The sequence below is a fragment of the Phocoena phocoena genome, chromosome 3, assembly GCF_963924675.1.
Source record: "Phocoena phocoena chromosome 3, mPhoPho1.1, whole genome shotgun sequence".
Lineage (NCBI taxonomy): Eukaryota > Metazoa > Chordata > Mammalia > Artiodactyla > Phocoenidae > Phocoena > Phocoena phocoena.
In genome coordinates this window covers 14,200,439-14,218,616 of record NC_089221.1, presented here as the reverse complement: position 1 = coordinate 14,218,616, position 18,178 = coordinate 14,200,439, and the positions used below count along the sequence as shown (strand labels likewise).

The following is an 18,178-nucleotide window of genomic DNA, read 5'->3' as shown; positions in this document are numbered from 1 at the left end:
GTGCTTTGTGACCACCTAGAGGGGTGGAATGGGAGGGAGACGCAAGAGGGAGGATATAAGGGGATATATGTATATGTATAGCTGATTCACTTTGTTATAATGCAGAAACTAACACACCATTGTAAAGCAATTATACTCCAATAAAGATGTTTAAAAAAAAGTGTCATTTCTTTTTTTAATGTTTTTATTTTATTTTTAATTTTGATTGGAGTATAGTTGATTTGGAATGTTCTGTTAGTTTCAGGTGTACGGCAAAGTGAATCATTTATACATATACATCTATCCACTCTTTTTTAGATTCTTTTCCCATGTAGGTCTTTATAGAGTATTCAGTTGAGTTCCCTGTGCTATACAGTAGGTTCTTATTAGTTATCTATTTTATATATAGTAGTGTGTATATGTCAGTCCCAATCTCCCAATTTATCCCTCCTCCCCTCCCTCCTTTCCCCTTTGGTAACCATAAGTTTGTTTTCTACATCTGTGACTCTATTTCTATTTTGTAAATAAGTTCATTTGTACCATTTTTTAAGATTCCGCATATAAGCAATATCGTATGACGTTTGTCTTTCTCTGTCTGACGTACTTCACTCAGTATGACAATCTCTAGGTCCATCCAAGTCGCTGCAAATGGCATTATTTTGTTCTTTTTTATGGCTGAGTAATATTCCGTTGTATATATGTACCACATCTTCTTTATCCATTCATCTGTTGATGGACATTTAAGTTGCTTCCATATCCTGGCTATTGTAAATAGTGCTGCAGTGAACATTGGGGTGCATGTATCTAAGGAAAGTATATTGTTTCTTAATAATTAGATCTTGCTTACAGCCTTACTTGACTTTCCCAATCAGGAAAAAAAAAAAAGATTTCAAGTTTTTCTGCAAAGTCTTCAGGTTATATTCCTAAAGGGATCTCAGTAATGTTTCGTCCAGCTTTTTTGAAAGCAACAAGTGAAGCGATTTTCGTCCTGCTATTAGAAGTTGCAGGGAATGAGGGTACCTGGTGATTGATGACTCATTCGTAATGATGGGCAAAGCTATCAGAACATCTGAGGCCCACAGCTCGGCCACATTCCAATGTCAGGCTGGTCACTGATGACAGAGGGAAGTCCCTCGGAAGAAACCGTGTCGCCCAGAGGAACACATAGACTCATATCTGTATGCTCACTTCAGAGTGGAGACATCTAGATGCCCCAAAGGAAGATTTTCTAACACAATTGTTTGTTGGCATTTTCCCCCTTTTTGTGTGAGTAAGGGATCTTTTTGCTGAGTGGCTAAGCATTTCCAGAACAAACAAACCTCTCAGCTCTCGCGGTCCTGCCCACTTTGCTCTCCACCCTCCAGCCCCTCCTGTGAGTTGGAGACCTGATAGCCCAGGCTGAAGTTTCAAGCTCGCCGCCCTTTGGGGGTGCCTTGTCATGCCAGGAGAAAGCAGGAAATAGAAAGGGTAGGCTGGCTTAGGTGAGGTCGTCCTGGTAAAGGTTAATAGCTGGGTGGTGACACCTCCTCACAGGACTGGAGCGAACAAGCTGGGCAGCTGGGCAGTGCTTGCTCCCAGCTGTCTGTCACGGTCCTGGGAGTAAGAGGTGACCTATTTATTTTTAGCAGGGAACAGTCATAATAACCCAGCTCCTAGCTTCATTCAAGGCAGGCCGGGGCTTCGGAAGTTTGTAAACACCTACTTTCTGGGTAGGGGAGGAGTGCTTTACTCCAAAAAGAAAAGAACTTGGACTACAGGGGTTTTCCCCGCCTGGTAGTCATTGTTAGCGTGGAGAAGAAACTATCGTAGCACAAAAGTGCTGCAGCCTTCTCCACTTTGTTATTATTTTCAAAGGGCAGAAATGCCTGAAGGTGAGGACTTTGGATCAGGCAAAAGGTAATTATGATCCGCATTTACTTTTTCTTGAGTCTATTTCATTTGCTGGTTATCTTTCTAAAAACTACTGTGACTAATTTAAAAGGTAGTTGAAATTAAAATTTAAAAAGGAGTGCAGTCCCTTAATTCCAGGAAATAGAATTTTCTTTAGCGTGAAGAGAGAGACATAAAATTAACTGAATATACCCGTAGAAACATATGCCAATAAGTGTTTTTCTTGAGTGAGGAAGTGGCGGCCCGAAATTATCAAAAAGTGTTTCTTCCTACACCCCGTAAAGTCTACTTGAGTTTTTTGATGTCTGATTTTTAACTTCAGATGGTGGTGGTTAGAAATCTAAGCTCGTAAACATTTTGTAAATTGCTTGCATTTTAAAGACTTGAACATTTCTAAAGGTTAATAATTAGACCCATATACCCATTTTGGTATTACAATACTTTTTTTTAACCATAGATCTTGTCTTTGAAAATGTGATCATTGGGCCCCCATATGCAGTACCGTAACTGTGTTTACGTTTTATTAAGATCTGGCTCTAAGAAAGGGGGATAGAGATGGGAAAGGAAGCAGGAAGTTATTTCTATTAATATGAGCACAACTTGTGTCCATATTGGAAGTTTCCATTTCTAGCCCCATTGCTGTGTTAACAGAATTTATATAAATTGGTGTCATTGGAATTCTAATTAGGGCCATTGAAATTCAGATATGAAGATGTAGAAAGAAGGTTGTTTAAAAAAAGGACAAGAGGGGGCTTCCCTGGTGGCGCAGTGGTTGAGAAGTCTGCCTGCCGATGCAGGGGACGCGGGTTCCTTCCCTGGTCCGGGAGGATCCCACGTGCCGCGGAGCGGCTGGGCCCGTGAGCCATGGCCGCTGAGCCTGCGTGTCCGGAGCCTGTGCTCCGCAACGGGAGAGAAAAAAAAGGACAAGAGGTTATTGCCAATTTTATTGTCAAAGAAAGTGGAAACTGGTAACTCTCTAGGAACAGGAATACCACAATATTTTTTTGTCCTTGTATAAGCATTCCCTTTCAGCCATGGTTGTATGGTGTGTGTGTGTGTGTGTGTGTGTTGCCTACAATCAGTTGTAATCATGTCCTTAAAAGCTACTTTTCTCTTTAGTTTTCTAGTTTTCATTTTCTTCCAGATTCCTTCCCCATCCATCAAAGGGGACGTTAAGTTCACATTTAATTGAATAATGAAAGAACTTTCTATATAAAATGAGACATTAAATCAAGTGCTTGAAGATGACATTTACACAAGTGCCTAGATTTAGGACATGCTAATTAAATAGTTGAGAAAACACTTTCAGAGAATTTTAGATGTCAGTCTTGGTTTGAGACGATGGGTGACCTACCAGTATTGTATGTATCCCCCTCATGACATTTGAACATTTCTGAAAGCAGGACTTTCTCTTGTTCACTTTCCATCTTGGCATTCCCGCCAACTCTCTGCGTAGAATTTTGCACAGAATAGGCACTTTTATAAATACTTGTGAATGGAAAGTATTTATAAACCATTTTAACACCTGAAGTAAGTATCTAGGGGGCCTGATCGTTGTAGAGACTGAAGGGAGAGACTTGGCAGACGTGTAATAAGGGTTGCCTCAATGAAATGGAATGTTCCCACAATTAAATTAAATCATAATTAATTGTGGATAATTATAAATACTTTGAACAAGTAGTTTATGATGTAAACTAAACAAACAGAAGTTTTTTTTCTAAGAATGTTTTACCGGTTACAAGATAAACAGACAAGAAGGAGAACAAATAAATAAATAAGTAAAAACACACACACACACGCACACACGCGCGCACACATACACACACACACACACACACACTATACACATATCTAATAATAATTATTATTACCAAAGACTCATAACTTGCTGAAAGTGGGAAACGCCCTCTCACTCCTTTGAAGTAGAATACCCCTGCCTCCCCTTTTTTGTTCTGGTAACTCCCAGCTCTCAACAGCTGGTAGTTTTCTATGGAGTATACTTTGCTGCATACGTTTGTTTGTTTGTTTCCATATCTGTGCAGAAAGTTAGAAAGGGCACCCCAGACGGGGGGAACATTTAGAGCCAGGCTGAAAGTAAAATATTACATTTGAGGGGGAATTTTACTCTTGCTAAATCTGAGATTACGTGCCATTGGACACGTCCTTCGGTGCCACATCTAAAAGAGAAATAAACTATTATTATAAGTCTCGAATCTGCTGGCCAAACGTGTTTTTCGAGCTTGATTGCAGCCGGTTCTGGGTGAGTGCCACATTCAGGCTTCTTCCTGTTATTACTTTAGTCCCATTTTGGAATTTGCTGAATCAGATTGCTCTGTAACGGGCAGTGAGCGAAATCTGAAATTAATCAGTGGAAAGCAAATGACAGGAGGCTTCGTTAGGGAATCCGGGTGCGTGCTTAGGGCACCTCACGGGCTGGCTGCTTCGTGTGCTGTGGTCCAGTGGCCCCGACGCACCGTTTCATATTCACCAAGTGGACGAACGTGAAGACAGCTGCCTGGGGGGCCGGGGGAGGCGGAGGAGAGACCCTCCTTCTTGCTGTTTATCTTGTTGCCAGTAATAAACGCTCTTGGTAAGAACCTCCAAAGACTCCGCGCCAGTGTCATGGTCAGGAGGTGAGGGAGAGGGTGTGAGAGAATGCTGTTCTGACGCCGGGAAAGGAGGGCAGAAAGCCAAGCAGGAAGCATCGGGTGCCAGAGAAGAAGGAAGAAAGTAGGGGCCGCGACCGGGTAGGCAGGCAGGATCAAGAAATACGAGGAGAATCATCCCCTGGCCAGGGGCCTGGCTCCCTTGGTTTCTCATCCCGCCTCCCACCTCATTTTGGACCCCACCTTGGATGCAGCAGGTGGGCCCTGGGATGTCTTCAGTAGCCTGATTTGCGGTGGTGGGGGGATGGGGACAGGTGAAGCATCGTCTAGTCCAGCTGCCTTGAAGCGGTTGGACCCCAGGCTACCTGGACTTAGGAGACTATTACCCAAGGACAGTGTGCAGTTGTAGCATTTAAGAAGCAAAATGTTGGCTGCTAATGCAGGGCTCTCTGAAGCTTGTTATTTGACGTCTCATATAACATAGTAAAGATACAAAAGTTTGAAAAAGGTCACTGAGCCTCTAAAACTAACTCTGTAACAGCAGTCTGGGCTGCTCTGCCCTGCCCTGGAGTGGAGAGGTTGCCCTATATTTGGGCTCTGGATATACGAAGGGCTATTGTATTTAAGAAAAACAAAGCTCTTTAAAAGCACAGTAGCCCTGGGGCTTCCCAGGTGGCGCAGTGGTTGGGAATCCGCCTGCCAGTGCAGGGGACACGGGTTCGAGCCCTGGTTCAGGAAGATCCCACATGCTGCAGAGCAGCTAGGCCCGTGCGCCACAACTACTGAGCCTGCGCTCTAGAGCCTGCGCACCTAGAGCTGGTGCTCCAAGGTGACAGAGGCCACCGCAATAAGAGGCCCGCACACGGCGATGAAGAGTAGCCCCCGCTCACCGCAACTAAAAAGAAGGCCCGCGCGCAGCAACGAGGACCCAACGCAGGCAAAAATAAATTAATTAAAAAAAAATGTATTTCCATTAAAATTAAAAAAAAAACAACACAGTGGCCTCTGTAGTATTTGGAAATGGCATTAGCAGTTGCACTGAATTATAGTCTTGGAAGGTTTAAAAGAAATTGATTTAAATATATTCTTTAATCCAGATGTTTTAATGATTCAGGTTGGCCTGATTATAGGCTTAATTTCACCTTGTGGGTGAAGCCTATGCTTTGATAATACTATTTCTTTCATATATAGAGTGAGGCTAAGAAAAGCCTCACAAAGAAGTCTGACCAGCACGCCCCAGCTCAAGCTTTGTGTGTTGGGACGCTCGGTCGAGATGATGGGTTCCCACAAACAAGCGTATTTCAGCTTTCATAGGCCTGCAGAGTCCTTACGCTGCCGTTGGTTTTGAAATAGGCACAGAGAGGCGAAGTGAATAAGTAAGCCTGTGCAGACAGACACGTGTATCGTTATACGGTGGCGATGCAGGAGGTGGGCTCGACACCCAGAAAGGTCAGTGTGGTCAGCACACAAGGAGACGGGAGAGGCTGACTGGAGGTGAGTGGGGGAGGTGTATGGGGACCCCTCATTGGGCCTTGCAGGCAGTGGTGTGTTGGTAAATGTCTAGCAACCAGCTCTCTGCTCTTTGGCATTCCTTGATTTCTGTGGTGTAAATACATCACTGTGGTCAATTTCAGGCCACCCACATGAGGTCAGTGAAAGCCGGGTTCAGAAGATATGGGAAAAACTGGTTCTTGCAAACCCACAGGGGTCAGCCCCAGGACCCAAGTGACGTGGACTGGTGCAAGAGTTTGTGTTTAATTCTAAGTGTGCTCCATCTTCTTCATTTATGTATCCCTAAGGCATACTAGACATTCGGGAAAGGTTTGTCGAAGGAGTGAATGATTTCTTTTTCTTCCACCCTCTAATACGGTCATGGAAAAATCTGTCTCAGGCATAAACAATGTTTACCACTTTTGAAATCCTACTTTGATCCAGGTGGGCTAATATTTGAAATTGATTAAGAGCATGGAGAATAACACAGTCTATCCTTGTTACAAGAGAGTGTGTTTAGTGTGAGATATCTTAATCACCAGTTAACAAGCAACGTGCTTTCCAAACCCTTGCGGCTCCCCAGCAAACTTCTGGTAATCAAGCCCTGTTAAAGCTCATTTCTATTTTATCAACACAGGGTGACTAATTCTTTGCCATCCCTAAAATGTGAGGAAGGTGTCTTTGCTTTCCAAAGCCAAAGGAGGGCTGCAGCTGCTGTGTGGTGGGCCACGGAGAGGTCTGTCCCAGGGCTGCCAAGAGAAGCTGTCCCTGACAGAGGGACAGCCCACTCATGCAGGCTGCCCTACTCCCAGCCTTTGGTCTCTTCGTGGGCAAATCCATGTCTGGATCCACTTGGTGTCTCTTCATTATGGAAATCTGAGTCCCACAGAAGGTATGTGAGGGCACAGGCTTGCTTACCTGAGGGTCAAATCTCATACACAATGGTGTTTTCCCACTAAAAGGTGTTATGACTGTCCATTGGGGGAAACAAAAATAGTGTAGAGAAAAATGAATATAAAGAAGAAAGGATCAAAATAAATAAAATAAAATTCAAGGAAAAAAAAAGAGAGAAGAAGACAGGATCAGTTGTAATCTTACTACCCTAAAGAAAGGATTATTATGTCTTATCTTCTAGTACTTCTTTGGACAAATTTTCTTGGCAATGTTACAATAATTCTATATGATACATACAATTTTGTATGCTGCTTTTTCTTCTCATAAGCATTTCCCAGTGGCATTAAACATTTGGGGAGCATTTTTATTTTATTTTACTTTACTTTATTTTATTTTTTTATTTTATTTTATTCTGACCATGCCCTGTGGCACGGGGGATCTTAGTTTCCCAACCAGGGATCAAACTTGCGCCCCCTGCATTGGAAGCATGGCATCCTAACCACTGGGCCGCCAGGGAAGTCCCCTGGGGAGCATTTTTAATGCCTACAAAATATGCTATCCTTTGGATTTTTCCACCTATATTACTATTACTCTATGATTCCAGATAGTTTTGCCACTTTAATTTTTCTCGTTAGGGGAATCATTGCCTCAAAGGGTATGAAGTATGAGCTGGTAGTTTCCTAAGGCCTGGGTCCAGAAACTGGCCAAGCATCATTTCTACCATGTCCTGTTGGTCAAGCAGAGAAAGAATACAGATTTGAGGGGAGAGGACATGAACCCCTTTTTTCCTGAAGAACGTCAATGAATTTGGGGGCTTTATTTTAAAACTACTAAGAGAGGGGGGCTTCCCTGGTGGTCGAGTGGTTGAGAAACCACCTGCCAATGCAGGGGACACAGGTCCGAGCCCTGGTCCGGGTAGATCCCACATGCCGCAGAGCAACTAAGCCCGTGTGCCACAACTACCGAGCCTGCGCACCTAGAGCCCATACTCTGCAACAAGAGAAGCCACCGCAATGAGAAGCCCGCACGGAGCAGCGAAGACCCAACGCAGACAAAAAATAAGTTAATTGAGAAAATAAATAAACAAATAAAACTACTAGAGAGAGAAAAAAATGTCTACTATTTGTTTTTATAAAATTTTATCACATCGTTTGGAAGGATATTGATGGTAAAACTTGCCATCTGGCTCCTTCTCCTGTTTTTAAAAAAACTTGCAGACCATTGACATCTCTTCCTAACAGAGGAATGCTCCAGGGGTCTTGATGAATATACTTATTTATATAGAATAACTTCCTAGTTAGCGGAAGCTCACGTCTTTAGGCATAAACACCTAACTATTTTAGCTATCCTGTAGAGTGACTGCAGACGTGGTCTGTGGAATGATGCAAAGCTGTTTCCAATCCTGGCTGCAAATCCCAACCTCACCATTGACTAGCTGGGTGGCCTCTCTGAATTTCATTTTGTTATCAGTAAAATGGGGATAATAATACTTCCTTTATAGGTTTGTCCTATAGATTAAATATGGTATTTCCACATTAAATATTTAGCTTAGTGAATGGCTCATAGTAAGTCCTCAAAAAATAGTTGATAATAATACTTACATAAGTTATGCACTTCCTTAAGCAGCACAGAATATATGATAATACGGAGGATATTCAGTATGTGCGGGCCATCCACTCTCTAGTTGGTGGGCTCGACCACGGGTGTGTACAGAGTTGGTGCATTCCTGGTTGGTTTGGTCTAGATGGTCTGTTTGCATAGGGCCACAAGGGGTGTGTGTTTGGTTCACATGGTTTTGATCCTTCCTGTAATTGATTTAACCCAAGTGAGCATGGGTGTCATGCCAGTGACGTGTGTTGAGTCGAAGTATTTACCCCTTCTCTGGGGAACAAGGATGTCTGCCCAATGCATCCGACAGTAAGCCGAGTACCCACAGGAGGGAGTTCACAGCACATGTTATCTCTTGTCTAATTGGTTTGTTTTAATCATATGGGCGCCGTGAATCTTCTAAATGATCGTATTTCTATCTCTGATTTAGCCATTTGGAGGTAAAATTACAGCTCCCTTCTAGATAGTACATGGGACCCTCTGGATACACTTCTGTATGCCCTTCTTCCCCTGGGCTTTCCTATTTTCTCTCCCATCAGGCCTTTTAGCCTCGTTCCTTTGTAGGGCCACCACCCCCTTGGTGGCAGGGGACGTGTACAAGGCATCCAGCTGAGAGAGCCAGTGAGGGATTGACGTCCATCCCAGGCTCTACCCCCAAGCCCTGTGCCCTCGTGAGGGGCTGCACCTCCTGGACAAGGTGCACCATTTTGTACAAATACATCCTGTGGACTGATAGGCTCTGCTCGCTGAGGTGTTTATTTTACCCCTGTTATCTGTGTACTTTTATAAGCGACCTCAAACCCTTTCTGCACCAGAGTGAGATAAAGTGGTTACCAAGAGAGTAGCCTCAGCCGCAGGAAAATCCAGTATATACATCTGTATGAAGAAACAGAAAATGAAGTGTCCGCTCACCTAGTTTTAAACTTAAGACAAGGGAACAAAAAGCGATTCGATTCTAGAGAAGGTCAGTTATAGGTTGGAGTTAAGGTGAAAGAAATTCAACGCCTCCATTTTGTGTTTGAGAAAATGGGACATCAGCTTGCAGTGTTTAAAGAAAGGTTGCTTTGAAAATCAGAAATTGTCTTCAGTCATCACACTTCTCTTTCAGCTAAAGTCAAGGGATTTCAGTTGGTTTCTGGGGCTGGTTGGCCACGTGGCAGCTTAGTAAGAATGTATAATAAGAACCAGCCCAAAGTCAGAGGAAAGACCTTCAGGCAGAAGTGAGTTGAAACTCTGTTTATGTTTCTTCAGCCATTCTTGTGAAACCGCCAGTGAACTCTGGATAGGAAGATAGACACGACCTCCTGGGGGAGTCCTGGCTTCTGGCTTTTTGGCCAGAGTAACCTCATCTCATGCAGTGTTTTGCGAGTGAGAAGATCAGGCAGGACGTTTCTACGTGAATTTTTTCTGATTTCTCTCTCATCCTCTCCTGCATCCGTTCTCTCTCTTATATCTTTCCCCTGGTGCCTTCACACCAGGAACTGCTTTCTTACCCGTGGTCCCGCCACCTCTGGATCCCAAATCGGCAAAGGCGAGGGGATAAACCTGCATGTAGCAACACATGGCAATACCTCTAGGTCACAAAGTGTCCTGATGCAGACATTGGGAAACAGTGGGGTAGAGAGTGTCCTGGCTGTTCCTGGGAGACACACACAAGCTCAGTGCTCAAGAAGACAGATGTGTTACCCTTGGGAGGAGACTCCCGTGAGCCTTCCAGGCCAGAACACACTGCCCGCCCCCCCACCCCACCAACAGCCTCATTTTTGCAGGGTCAGCCTGCCCTGGGCGTGATTGTCACCCACTGGGACAATGCCACCGAGGGCTATTAAAGGTGTTGCTCTGTGGCTTCAGCAGCATCTGGGGAGGGATCATCGGACGGCAGAGTCTTCCTCTTGGAGGGGGGTGCAGTTGTGAGTGCCTGATATGGAAAGAGGTGAGGGAGAGGTCGGACCCCCAGATGCCTCCTCTCCCCCATAACTGTGATTTATGACGGGTTGCTCTGTTTCCAGGGTGGAGACTGGTCCTCCAGAGCTGGGCAGACACCCACTTGTGGTAGTGCATAAGAGGTGTCACATAGTAAGTACCAGCGTGATGCAGCCTCTTTGCTAGCTGTAAACAGAAGGAGCGGCTGTGCACCAGTATTAACCTGTGACTCAGGCAGTGACATCTCCTGGTGGGGTTTTAGTTGAACCCTAAGCAAGTGTTTTATTTTTGAAAAGAAAACAAGCGCATCTATCAGTGGAGCATGTTCACATTATGCCTATAGAAATTATACCTATAAACGTCATCTTCAGACAAGATGAGGGGATTACAAATGTGTTTCTATATTTTTGGAAATTACTAGTGTCTACTACTGAGAGTATTCTATGCAGGGCTCACTAATTATGGGTCATATGTATGTTTAAACGTGGCTCCCTTCTCTAAGAAATTAACTCAGTGTTTCTGGAGTAGCTTGTAACGTGAGTGGTGGATAACCTTCCTTCCAAAGTAATTAAACTGAGCGTGAATTCTAAATAGTCATAATTTCCCCATTTTGTAATACTTGAAAAACTTCCTTTTAGAAGCGTATTTGTTTGTATGAAGGAAGACTTCGAGATGTAGATTTCGTAATAAAAGGAATATACACATCAATAGATTATAAACCTAGAATTAATCGACATGCTTGCTGAAACAAGAAGACACTTGCTCAATAAACTAAGATACGAGAAACGTTGGCAGCGACAATAAAGGAAGTAATTGATAATCCCTTTTTGGGGCACAGCAGAGGGGAAAATGGGAGACAGTTTGTTCCATAAGTGTTGAAGGTTTGATGGCAGATGACTTCTTTCTTTCTTGCCAACTTCTATAAACTGGAAATGGTGCCTGGAGCTCTCAAAGGGTTGTGAGGCCTCGTCAGGAAGGTTCTGGAAAGAGTGTGATGGTCTGCCATACCTGGGGAGGGTGGAGTGCTTATGTGGGTGAAGCCCACTGCACTAGGGTAAGAAGTTGGGGTGGGAGGTGGAAGGGGTGGGGTATAATCTTTGTTTATTAAGATAAACTTTGAAAGACCCTAAAAGTTTTCAGTGACTTGGATGGCGCCTTGACTTTCCGCCCTCTGTTAGATACCAATGTTCTGAAGCTTGAGACCTTAGCAACTCTACCCAGGACAAATCTGAAAGTTAGATGCCTTTTGCTAAAACCTGGGTAAACTTTTAGGGCAAGGACTGTTTTAAGATCAGAGGAAACCTTTCTCATTCTAATACTTGACAAGTCAAATCTGGCATACAACAGCTTCACCAGCAATGTGACAGGAAATTGTGTGCTTATGTTTCATGTGTTATTGGCAAAAGGACTGTTTTTCTAACCACAGGCTTGGGAGGCTGGTGGGTTGGAGCTGGAAAGACCTGGGTTCAAATCTGGGTTTTCTTGGTCGTGTCTGCTTTCTCATCTGAAAACGGGAGCATTTTACCCACCTTGTCCGATTGTTGAGAGGATTATAAAGCTCCGAATGTAGTTCCTGGCCCTTGGTACATGCACAGTAAGTGAAAGGTGTCCTTAGACTAAAAGCTCTTGGAATGGTTCCCAGTTGGCTTGCTGGGCTAATCAGTGATCCCCGTCACCGCTGTATAACCATGTGGCTGAAGCCCATGACACCCTGAACCCCGCAGGTCAGTGCGGCCCAGAGGCCACATCCACCCCACAGCCCGTTTTTATAAATCAAACTTTGTTGGAATGCTCTTCCATTTGCACGTTGTCTGTGGCTGCCCTCACGCTGTAATGGCAGAGCTGCATACACGGACTGTATGGCCAGCAGAGCCCCAAATATTTGCCCTCGGGCCCTTTAGAGAACACGTTTGCCTCCCCGACTCTAGTGTAGAACCGCTTCCACCATTTGAGTCGTGTGCTTACTGAGTCAGAGCGTTCATTCTCAAATCTCTTAAGGCCCATTGTCATTGCTCCTGTAATTGCATAATTTTAATTATAAATTATGTAAACTGATGAAATAAGAGATGAAAAGGAGTATTGTTGTGGGAGCGTCTACTGGTTGTTCCCCAATACTCGACTTCCTTTCCTTCGATAGTAGAATCTCAAGTTTCAGCCCCATGATGGCCACCAGCAATCGAATTACATTTCCTAGGTTCCCTTGCAGCCAGGTACGGCCGTGTGACTACAGTCCAGCCAGTGTGAGGCGGGTGAAAGCTTTGCATGCAACTTGCAGGCCATGACTTCAAGGGAGAGGGAGTGCCCTCTGCTTTCTTTTTCCCCTCCCTGCTGGCTGCAGTGGTCCATGGGATGACTGTGTGATTCGAGAATATGGAGTATTAAGATGGAAAGAGCCTGGGTCTTCAACATGATAGAGATCCTGTGTTAGCCCTGGACCACTACGTTCTGCTGTCCATGAGGGAGAAATGAAGTGCTCTCTTGTTTACACCCATCACTTAGATCTTTGATACAACGGGCAAACTTATATCTGAATACATACAGTTGTTTATCCCTAAGAAAACGGTTGAATGTATTAGAAAGAATCAATAAGGGCCAGTTGCCGATAAATAATGCTTTTTGAAAAAAAGTGGACAAACAGCTAAAAAGGTAGGTGGGGGATAGGCATAACAATTGGGAATGATCCTTTATGTGGATTGTTCAATTCGTCATTAAATTTGTGCTCCTCTTTAAATAAATGAAACTAGGGAATCCTGAGTAATTCATGGGGATGCGTTTTATGCCAGAACGCCGATCTTTGTTGCAACACCTAACTCAACCGGAACTTCTATAACTCCCGCAGCACGCATTCGTAAGTTAATATTTATTGGATTGAGTTGACTGCCCCAAGGGTGTACTGCTTGGTTTCTTAGTCTCCAGTCAGCATTCAAGTTCTACCCTGAGTCTAAGAGTATTCATGCCAGTTACTCATTAATATGGTTGCGAATTAATCACCTACACCAGCCCAGATAAGGGAATAGGAAAGTTATCTAATACTGAAAAAGCAGCTTAAAAGTGACCACTGTTTGCAACGGATGAAGATAGACTGTGATAGCTCTTTTAAAGCCCATGATGAGGGCTTCCCCTGGTGGCGCAGTGGTTGAGAGTCCGTCTGCCGATGCAGGGGACACGGGTTCGTGCCCCGGTCCGGGAGGATCCCACATGCCGCGGAGCGGCTGGACCCGTGAGCCACGGCCGCTGAGCCTGCGCGTCCGGAGCCTGTGCTCCGCAACGGGAGAGGCCGCAACAGTGAGAGGCCCGCGTACCGCAAAAAAAAAAAAAAAAAAAAAAAAAAAAAGCCCATGATGAAAATCTAAGAAAGGAAGTTGAATGATTCTCAGGTAATTAGGCCTTGACAGGTAGGAGTGCCCATTGTTTCTGGTAAATTTGCCTTTAGCTTCTGACCCCCATCTCTTTGGTCTCCTGCTCCACTGTTTCCAATGAAATCATAGGTCCCTGCTTTGACCAAACACAGAATTTCAGGGGTCCAACTGACTGAGCCTGCAGAAGGCAGGCCAGCTGGGCATCTGCCCTGGCCTTGCAGTCCCCAGGGCCTGGAAATCAGCAACCCATTGTAAAGGAAAGATGAAATTCCTCATAGGGCTTTAAGTTTCTCCATTACAGGACCACAGATATTGACATTTTACATCTTTAATACCCTCACAGCCTCAGAAAATGGAAGCAGACTGGGCCTTCTCAGCCTATTAGGAGGTCTGTTTGCTGGGAACCTCTTTCGGCCTGAGATCTGACACTTTGACATCAGTACTTGAAGGGTCACTGAGAGCTGCTGGCTGAGATTCTCTTTCCCATCAGTACCACCAGGGATGTGTTAAGGGATATTGCCAGCTTCAAGTATTCCTCTCTCAAGTTCATATCAATTTCTAAATCAGTTCTTTATAGGAGAAGATAAATGTTTATTTCATAAAAGTAGGGGACATATTTAGTTTTCCTAAATTCAGCCTTTTAGGTAAATGTGAGTGGATTATAAAATCCTTGAGCAGAAGACATCATTGATTATCGAATCCAGCAGCAGTCAACCCGGGGCCCATGGACCCTCTGAATTCCCGAGGTATTTTGAAGGGGGCCATTATCCAAAAACAGTTAATATCCGATCTGGTCCAGCTCCTTATTTTATAGACTTGAGAAACCCGAATTCCTCCTGTGGACCAGTCAGAACAGCCTCCCGGGGACTTCTGTGGTCGCCGTGCCACTGATCTGTGGCATTCTTTAGCATAATTTGTTTAAAGAACATTAATTTCATTTCCTCTTATGATTCCAAGGAGTCAATTCAGAACAGAATTCACAGAGTTGGTTCATTCCTGGCCTCTCGGACTATATAATCAAAGTGAACTGAATTTTTAAGTGAACCTAATCATATTCTTAGCGTCTGGGGTGTCTAGTGGCTGTGGTATGTAGAGGAATCACTCAAGTCATGTTGTCACTGGATAGTTTTGTTAAAGATTACATAGATTAGAAGGTATGGGCTTTGTTTGTAAGAGAAACAAAGGCAGATATCTGTCTTTAAAAACAATTACCTTTTCTAGAACCCAACATTTTGATGAGCCATTTTTTCCATTTCTTGAAAATGCATTGTGGTAGCATGAGCTAGGGAAAAAAAAAAAGCAAGAAGAATATACATAATAAATTAAGTTCTGATCAAAATACAATTCTAAACCTAGAACATCTTTCAAGACAATGATTAAAAGATATCTCTCTCTGTCTTTCAGTGAACGTTTGTTTAAAATAGTCATTGTGTTGTTTAAGTATAGGTGATTCTCTTTGACCATCTGGCTCCATTCGTTCCCTTTTGGCTGTGGTCAGTTCCCTGAAGACTCATTACCTGTGTGGCTCTCACCTAGGCTGATGAACTCACAGGGAGCTCAGGATGAAATATTTAGCACCACTTAATTGATCTCCCTAACTGGGTGGAGACAACCCTTGGAAGGTCCAGGCCCAGTTAAATGGCATTTCACAGTACTTTTGTCCTTGTGGTTCTAGATGGTTCTCACATGGGAAAAGTATTGGTTTGGCCCAAAGTTTCGTTCGGGTTTTTCCATACCATCTGGCGGAAAAACCTGAACGAACTTTCGGCCAACCAAATAAATGATTAAGGTTGATCAAAGAGCTATTTCATCTTACTCTATAGGCTCTTATCAAGTCTGTTTCATGTTAGTAGATTATCGTGTCGGGGAGGAAGAAATTTTCCCCTACCCTTCTAGGTTCTTCTGGCTGGTGTAAGAATTAAATTGGCACGAGACAGGTTAACAGGAGAAAAACAAAAGTTTAATAGCCTGTACACATGGGAGAGACCTAGGAGAACTGAGTAACTTTCCAGAATGGCCAAAACCCTCACCAGAACTACCGTCTTCAGCTAAAGACAAAAGAGGTGTTGAGGGTAGTGGTCTGGAACTTCAAAGGCTAGGAAGGCAATTGACATGGAGGTAGAAAAGCAGATGTTTGGTAAGTAAAGGTTTGCTGGGCCAGGAAGAGACAATGGGACACAGAGTGGGCTCTGATCTCTAGGTCCTGCTGAGTTTCCCTCACCACACTCAGCCCATATTCTTGGCAGATGTCTCTGCTGCTAGCTTGCTTCTTGGAACAAGCCCTCTATCTGTTGATACATTATTTTAGGCAGTTAGGGGGAAGGTCAAAGTTTCTTCCTGAGTTTTTTTGGGCCTTGATTGTTTTCACCTTGAAATAATATGCATGCCAAAGAGACAACTTGGGGTGGCAAATTTTGCATCGCTACAATAGAGTACAAGCAGAACGTGGGATAATAATACATTCTATATGTGTATAAAAACAAGAAGGCATTTAACATTTTACCGACTAGCCAATCCAGTAGACAGTGACCTAGAGGGAGAGGAGAAAGGGGTATGGATGTAACCGTGTGCCCCGGAGAGAGCTGCGGGAGTTGTGAACACACAGGCACTTGCCTAGGAGATCTGATTCAGTTGTCGGCGGCTTCCTGGAAATGGCTAGAAGACTGGGCAAGCAGATGATCTCCAATACGCCTGCTTGGCAGTTTACACATACAGAAAGCGCGTGTGGCAGCCGTTAGATTCTCCTGAACACCACGGACAGGAACTTGGACTCTGGGGGCAGGTGTGAGTGTCTGCAAAAATGAAGGAGGATGGGGGAGATGGCAGGCACCTCTCTCACTGGCATATAAGGTTCAGCCTAGATCATTCCAATCTCATTTACTTTCACTGAACTTCACAGCACAAGGGAATACAAATTTTTAAGAAAAAGTTTTCCTGAGCGAATTTATAATGTGAATGGAAGTGAAATGTCGGAGGAACTCTTTAAGTAAGTGTTTGCAGGAACCCCTTCAGTCTTCAGGTATAAAATGCACAATGACGGTTATCAAGGTGGTGAGAAATGCACTGAAGGCAACTCCTTTTTAGTTAATTATCAGCCAGATTTTTATTGCTGTTCTATGTGTATGAGAACGTGGGGGAAATGCAATCCCGTAGAAGCCCACTCTCTAAAGCAGACAGGCTCTATTAATTACTTTTTAGAATTTTGTTTTCCTAAAGAAACTATCACTAGGAGAAATACATTCTTTTGAAATTTGTCCTCACTCCGTAGCGTCAACCACTGCACACCCTCCCTGGGCAAGAGATGCCTCCTCGGTAACCTGTGCCCAGATCCACTTCTCCCTTGCCTCTGCACATACTCCTTTCTAGTTCGTGCCCTCCCCACTCCCAAATACATCCGCACCTTCCCGCCATGCTGCTGTTGAGTATTACATAATTTACCATTAAAACATGCAATAAGGGGCTTCCCTGGTGGCGCAGTGGTTGAGAGTCCGCCTGCCGATGCAGGGGACACGGGTTCGTGCCCTGGTCCGGGAAGATCCCACATGCTGCGGAGCGGCTGGGCCTGTGAGCCATGGCCGCTGAGCCTGCGCGTCCGGAGCCTGCGCGTCCGGAGCCTGTGCTCCGCAATGGGGGAGGCCACAACAGTGAGAGGCCCGCGTACCGCAAAAAAAAAAAAAAAAAAAATGCAATAGGGCTTCCCTGGTGGCGCAGTGGTTGAGAGTCCGCCTGCTGATGCGGGGAACACGGGTTCGTGCCCTGGTCCGGGAGGATCCCACATGCTGCGGAGCCGCTGGGCCCGTGAGCCATGGCCGCTGAGCCTGCGTGTCTGGAGCCTGTGCTCCGCAGCGGAAGAGGCCACAACAGTTAGAGGCCCGTGTACTGCAAAAAAAAAAAAAAAAAAAGCAATATCCATACAATAGCTTATTGTTAAAAATCTGCTTCTGAGGGAGGCCTACGGCCAATTTAGCAAGCAGTAAGACATCATAATGCGATTCTCATTGTTTTCTATGACTGACAACAGTGATCCTCTTGGTAAGGGTATGTTCCTTTAAGAGTCACCAACATCATTCACCGGCTTTTAAATGAAGATAAATGGGAGATGCAGTCTTTAAAGGACTAAGGTGGGACTGTGGCCTATGATTTAACAGTGTAGCATTTTGAATAAATATCTCAATGACTGATAGTCACTGACTCCAGGTTTGCCATATTCCAAGGTACTGCCTTCAACACAAAGGCTGACAACAAATTCTCCCAACAGAATTAATTTTAATAGGCCTTCATTTAAAAAGCCCTCTGGAGGAACTTTATCATCGTTCAGTCTGTTTGTGTTGTGTATACCTGTTCCAGCCCAGTGTGACGCGTAAGGTCTCTCAAAAAATAAAATGAGGAACTATATTGTTAATGAAAAATTTTTGCACCATAAACAAT

The 18,178-nt window shown here is 44.3% G+C and overlaps 1 protein-coding gene across 2 annotated transcripts in view; it reads left to right on the top strand.

Moving 5' to 3' along the window:
* Positions 1–18,178, top strand: part of RETREG1 (reticulophagy regulator 1) — a 121,840-nt gene that overhangs the window by 83,640 nt on the left and 20,022 nt on the right. The window contains exon 1 of one of the 2 annotated variants that reach the window (XM_065873998.1): positions 1,325–1,875. The exons of the other annotated variant lie outside the window; for it this stretch is intronic. Coding sequence (XP_065730070.1) covers positions 1,841–1,875 — 35 coding nt within the window. The 5' untranslated portion in view covers positions 1,325–1,840. Of the gene's footprint in view, positions 1–1,324; positions 1,876–18,178 lie in introns of those variants that run through there. 2 annotated transcript variants of the gene reach the window in all.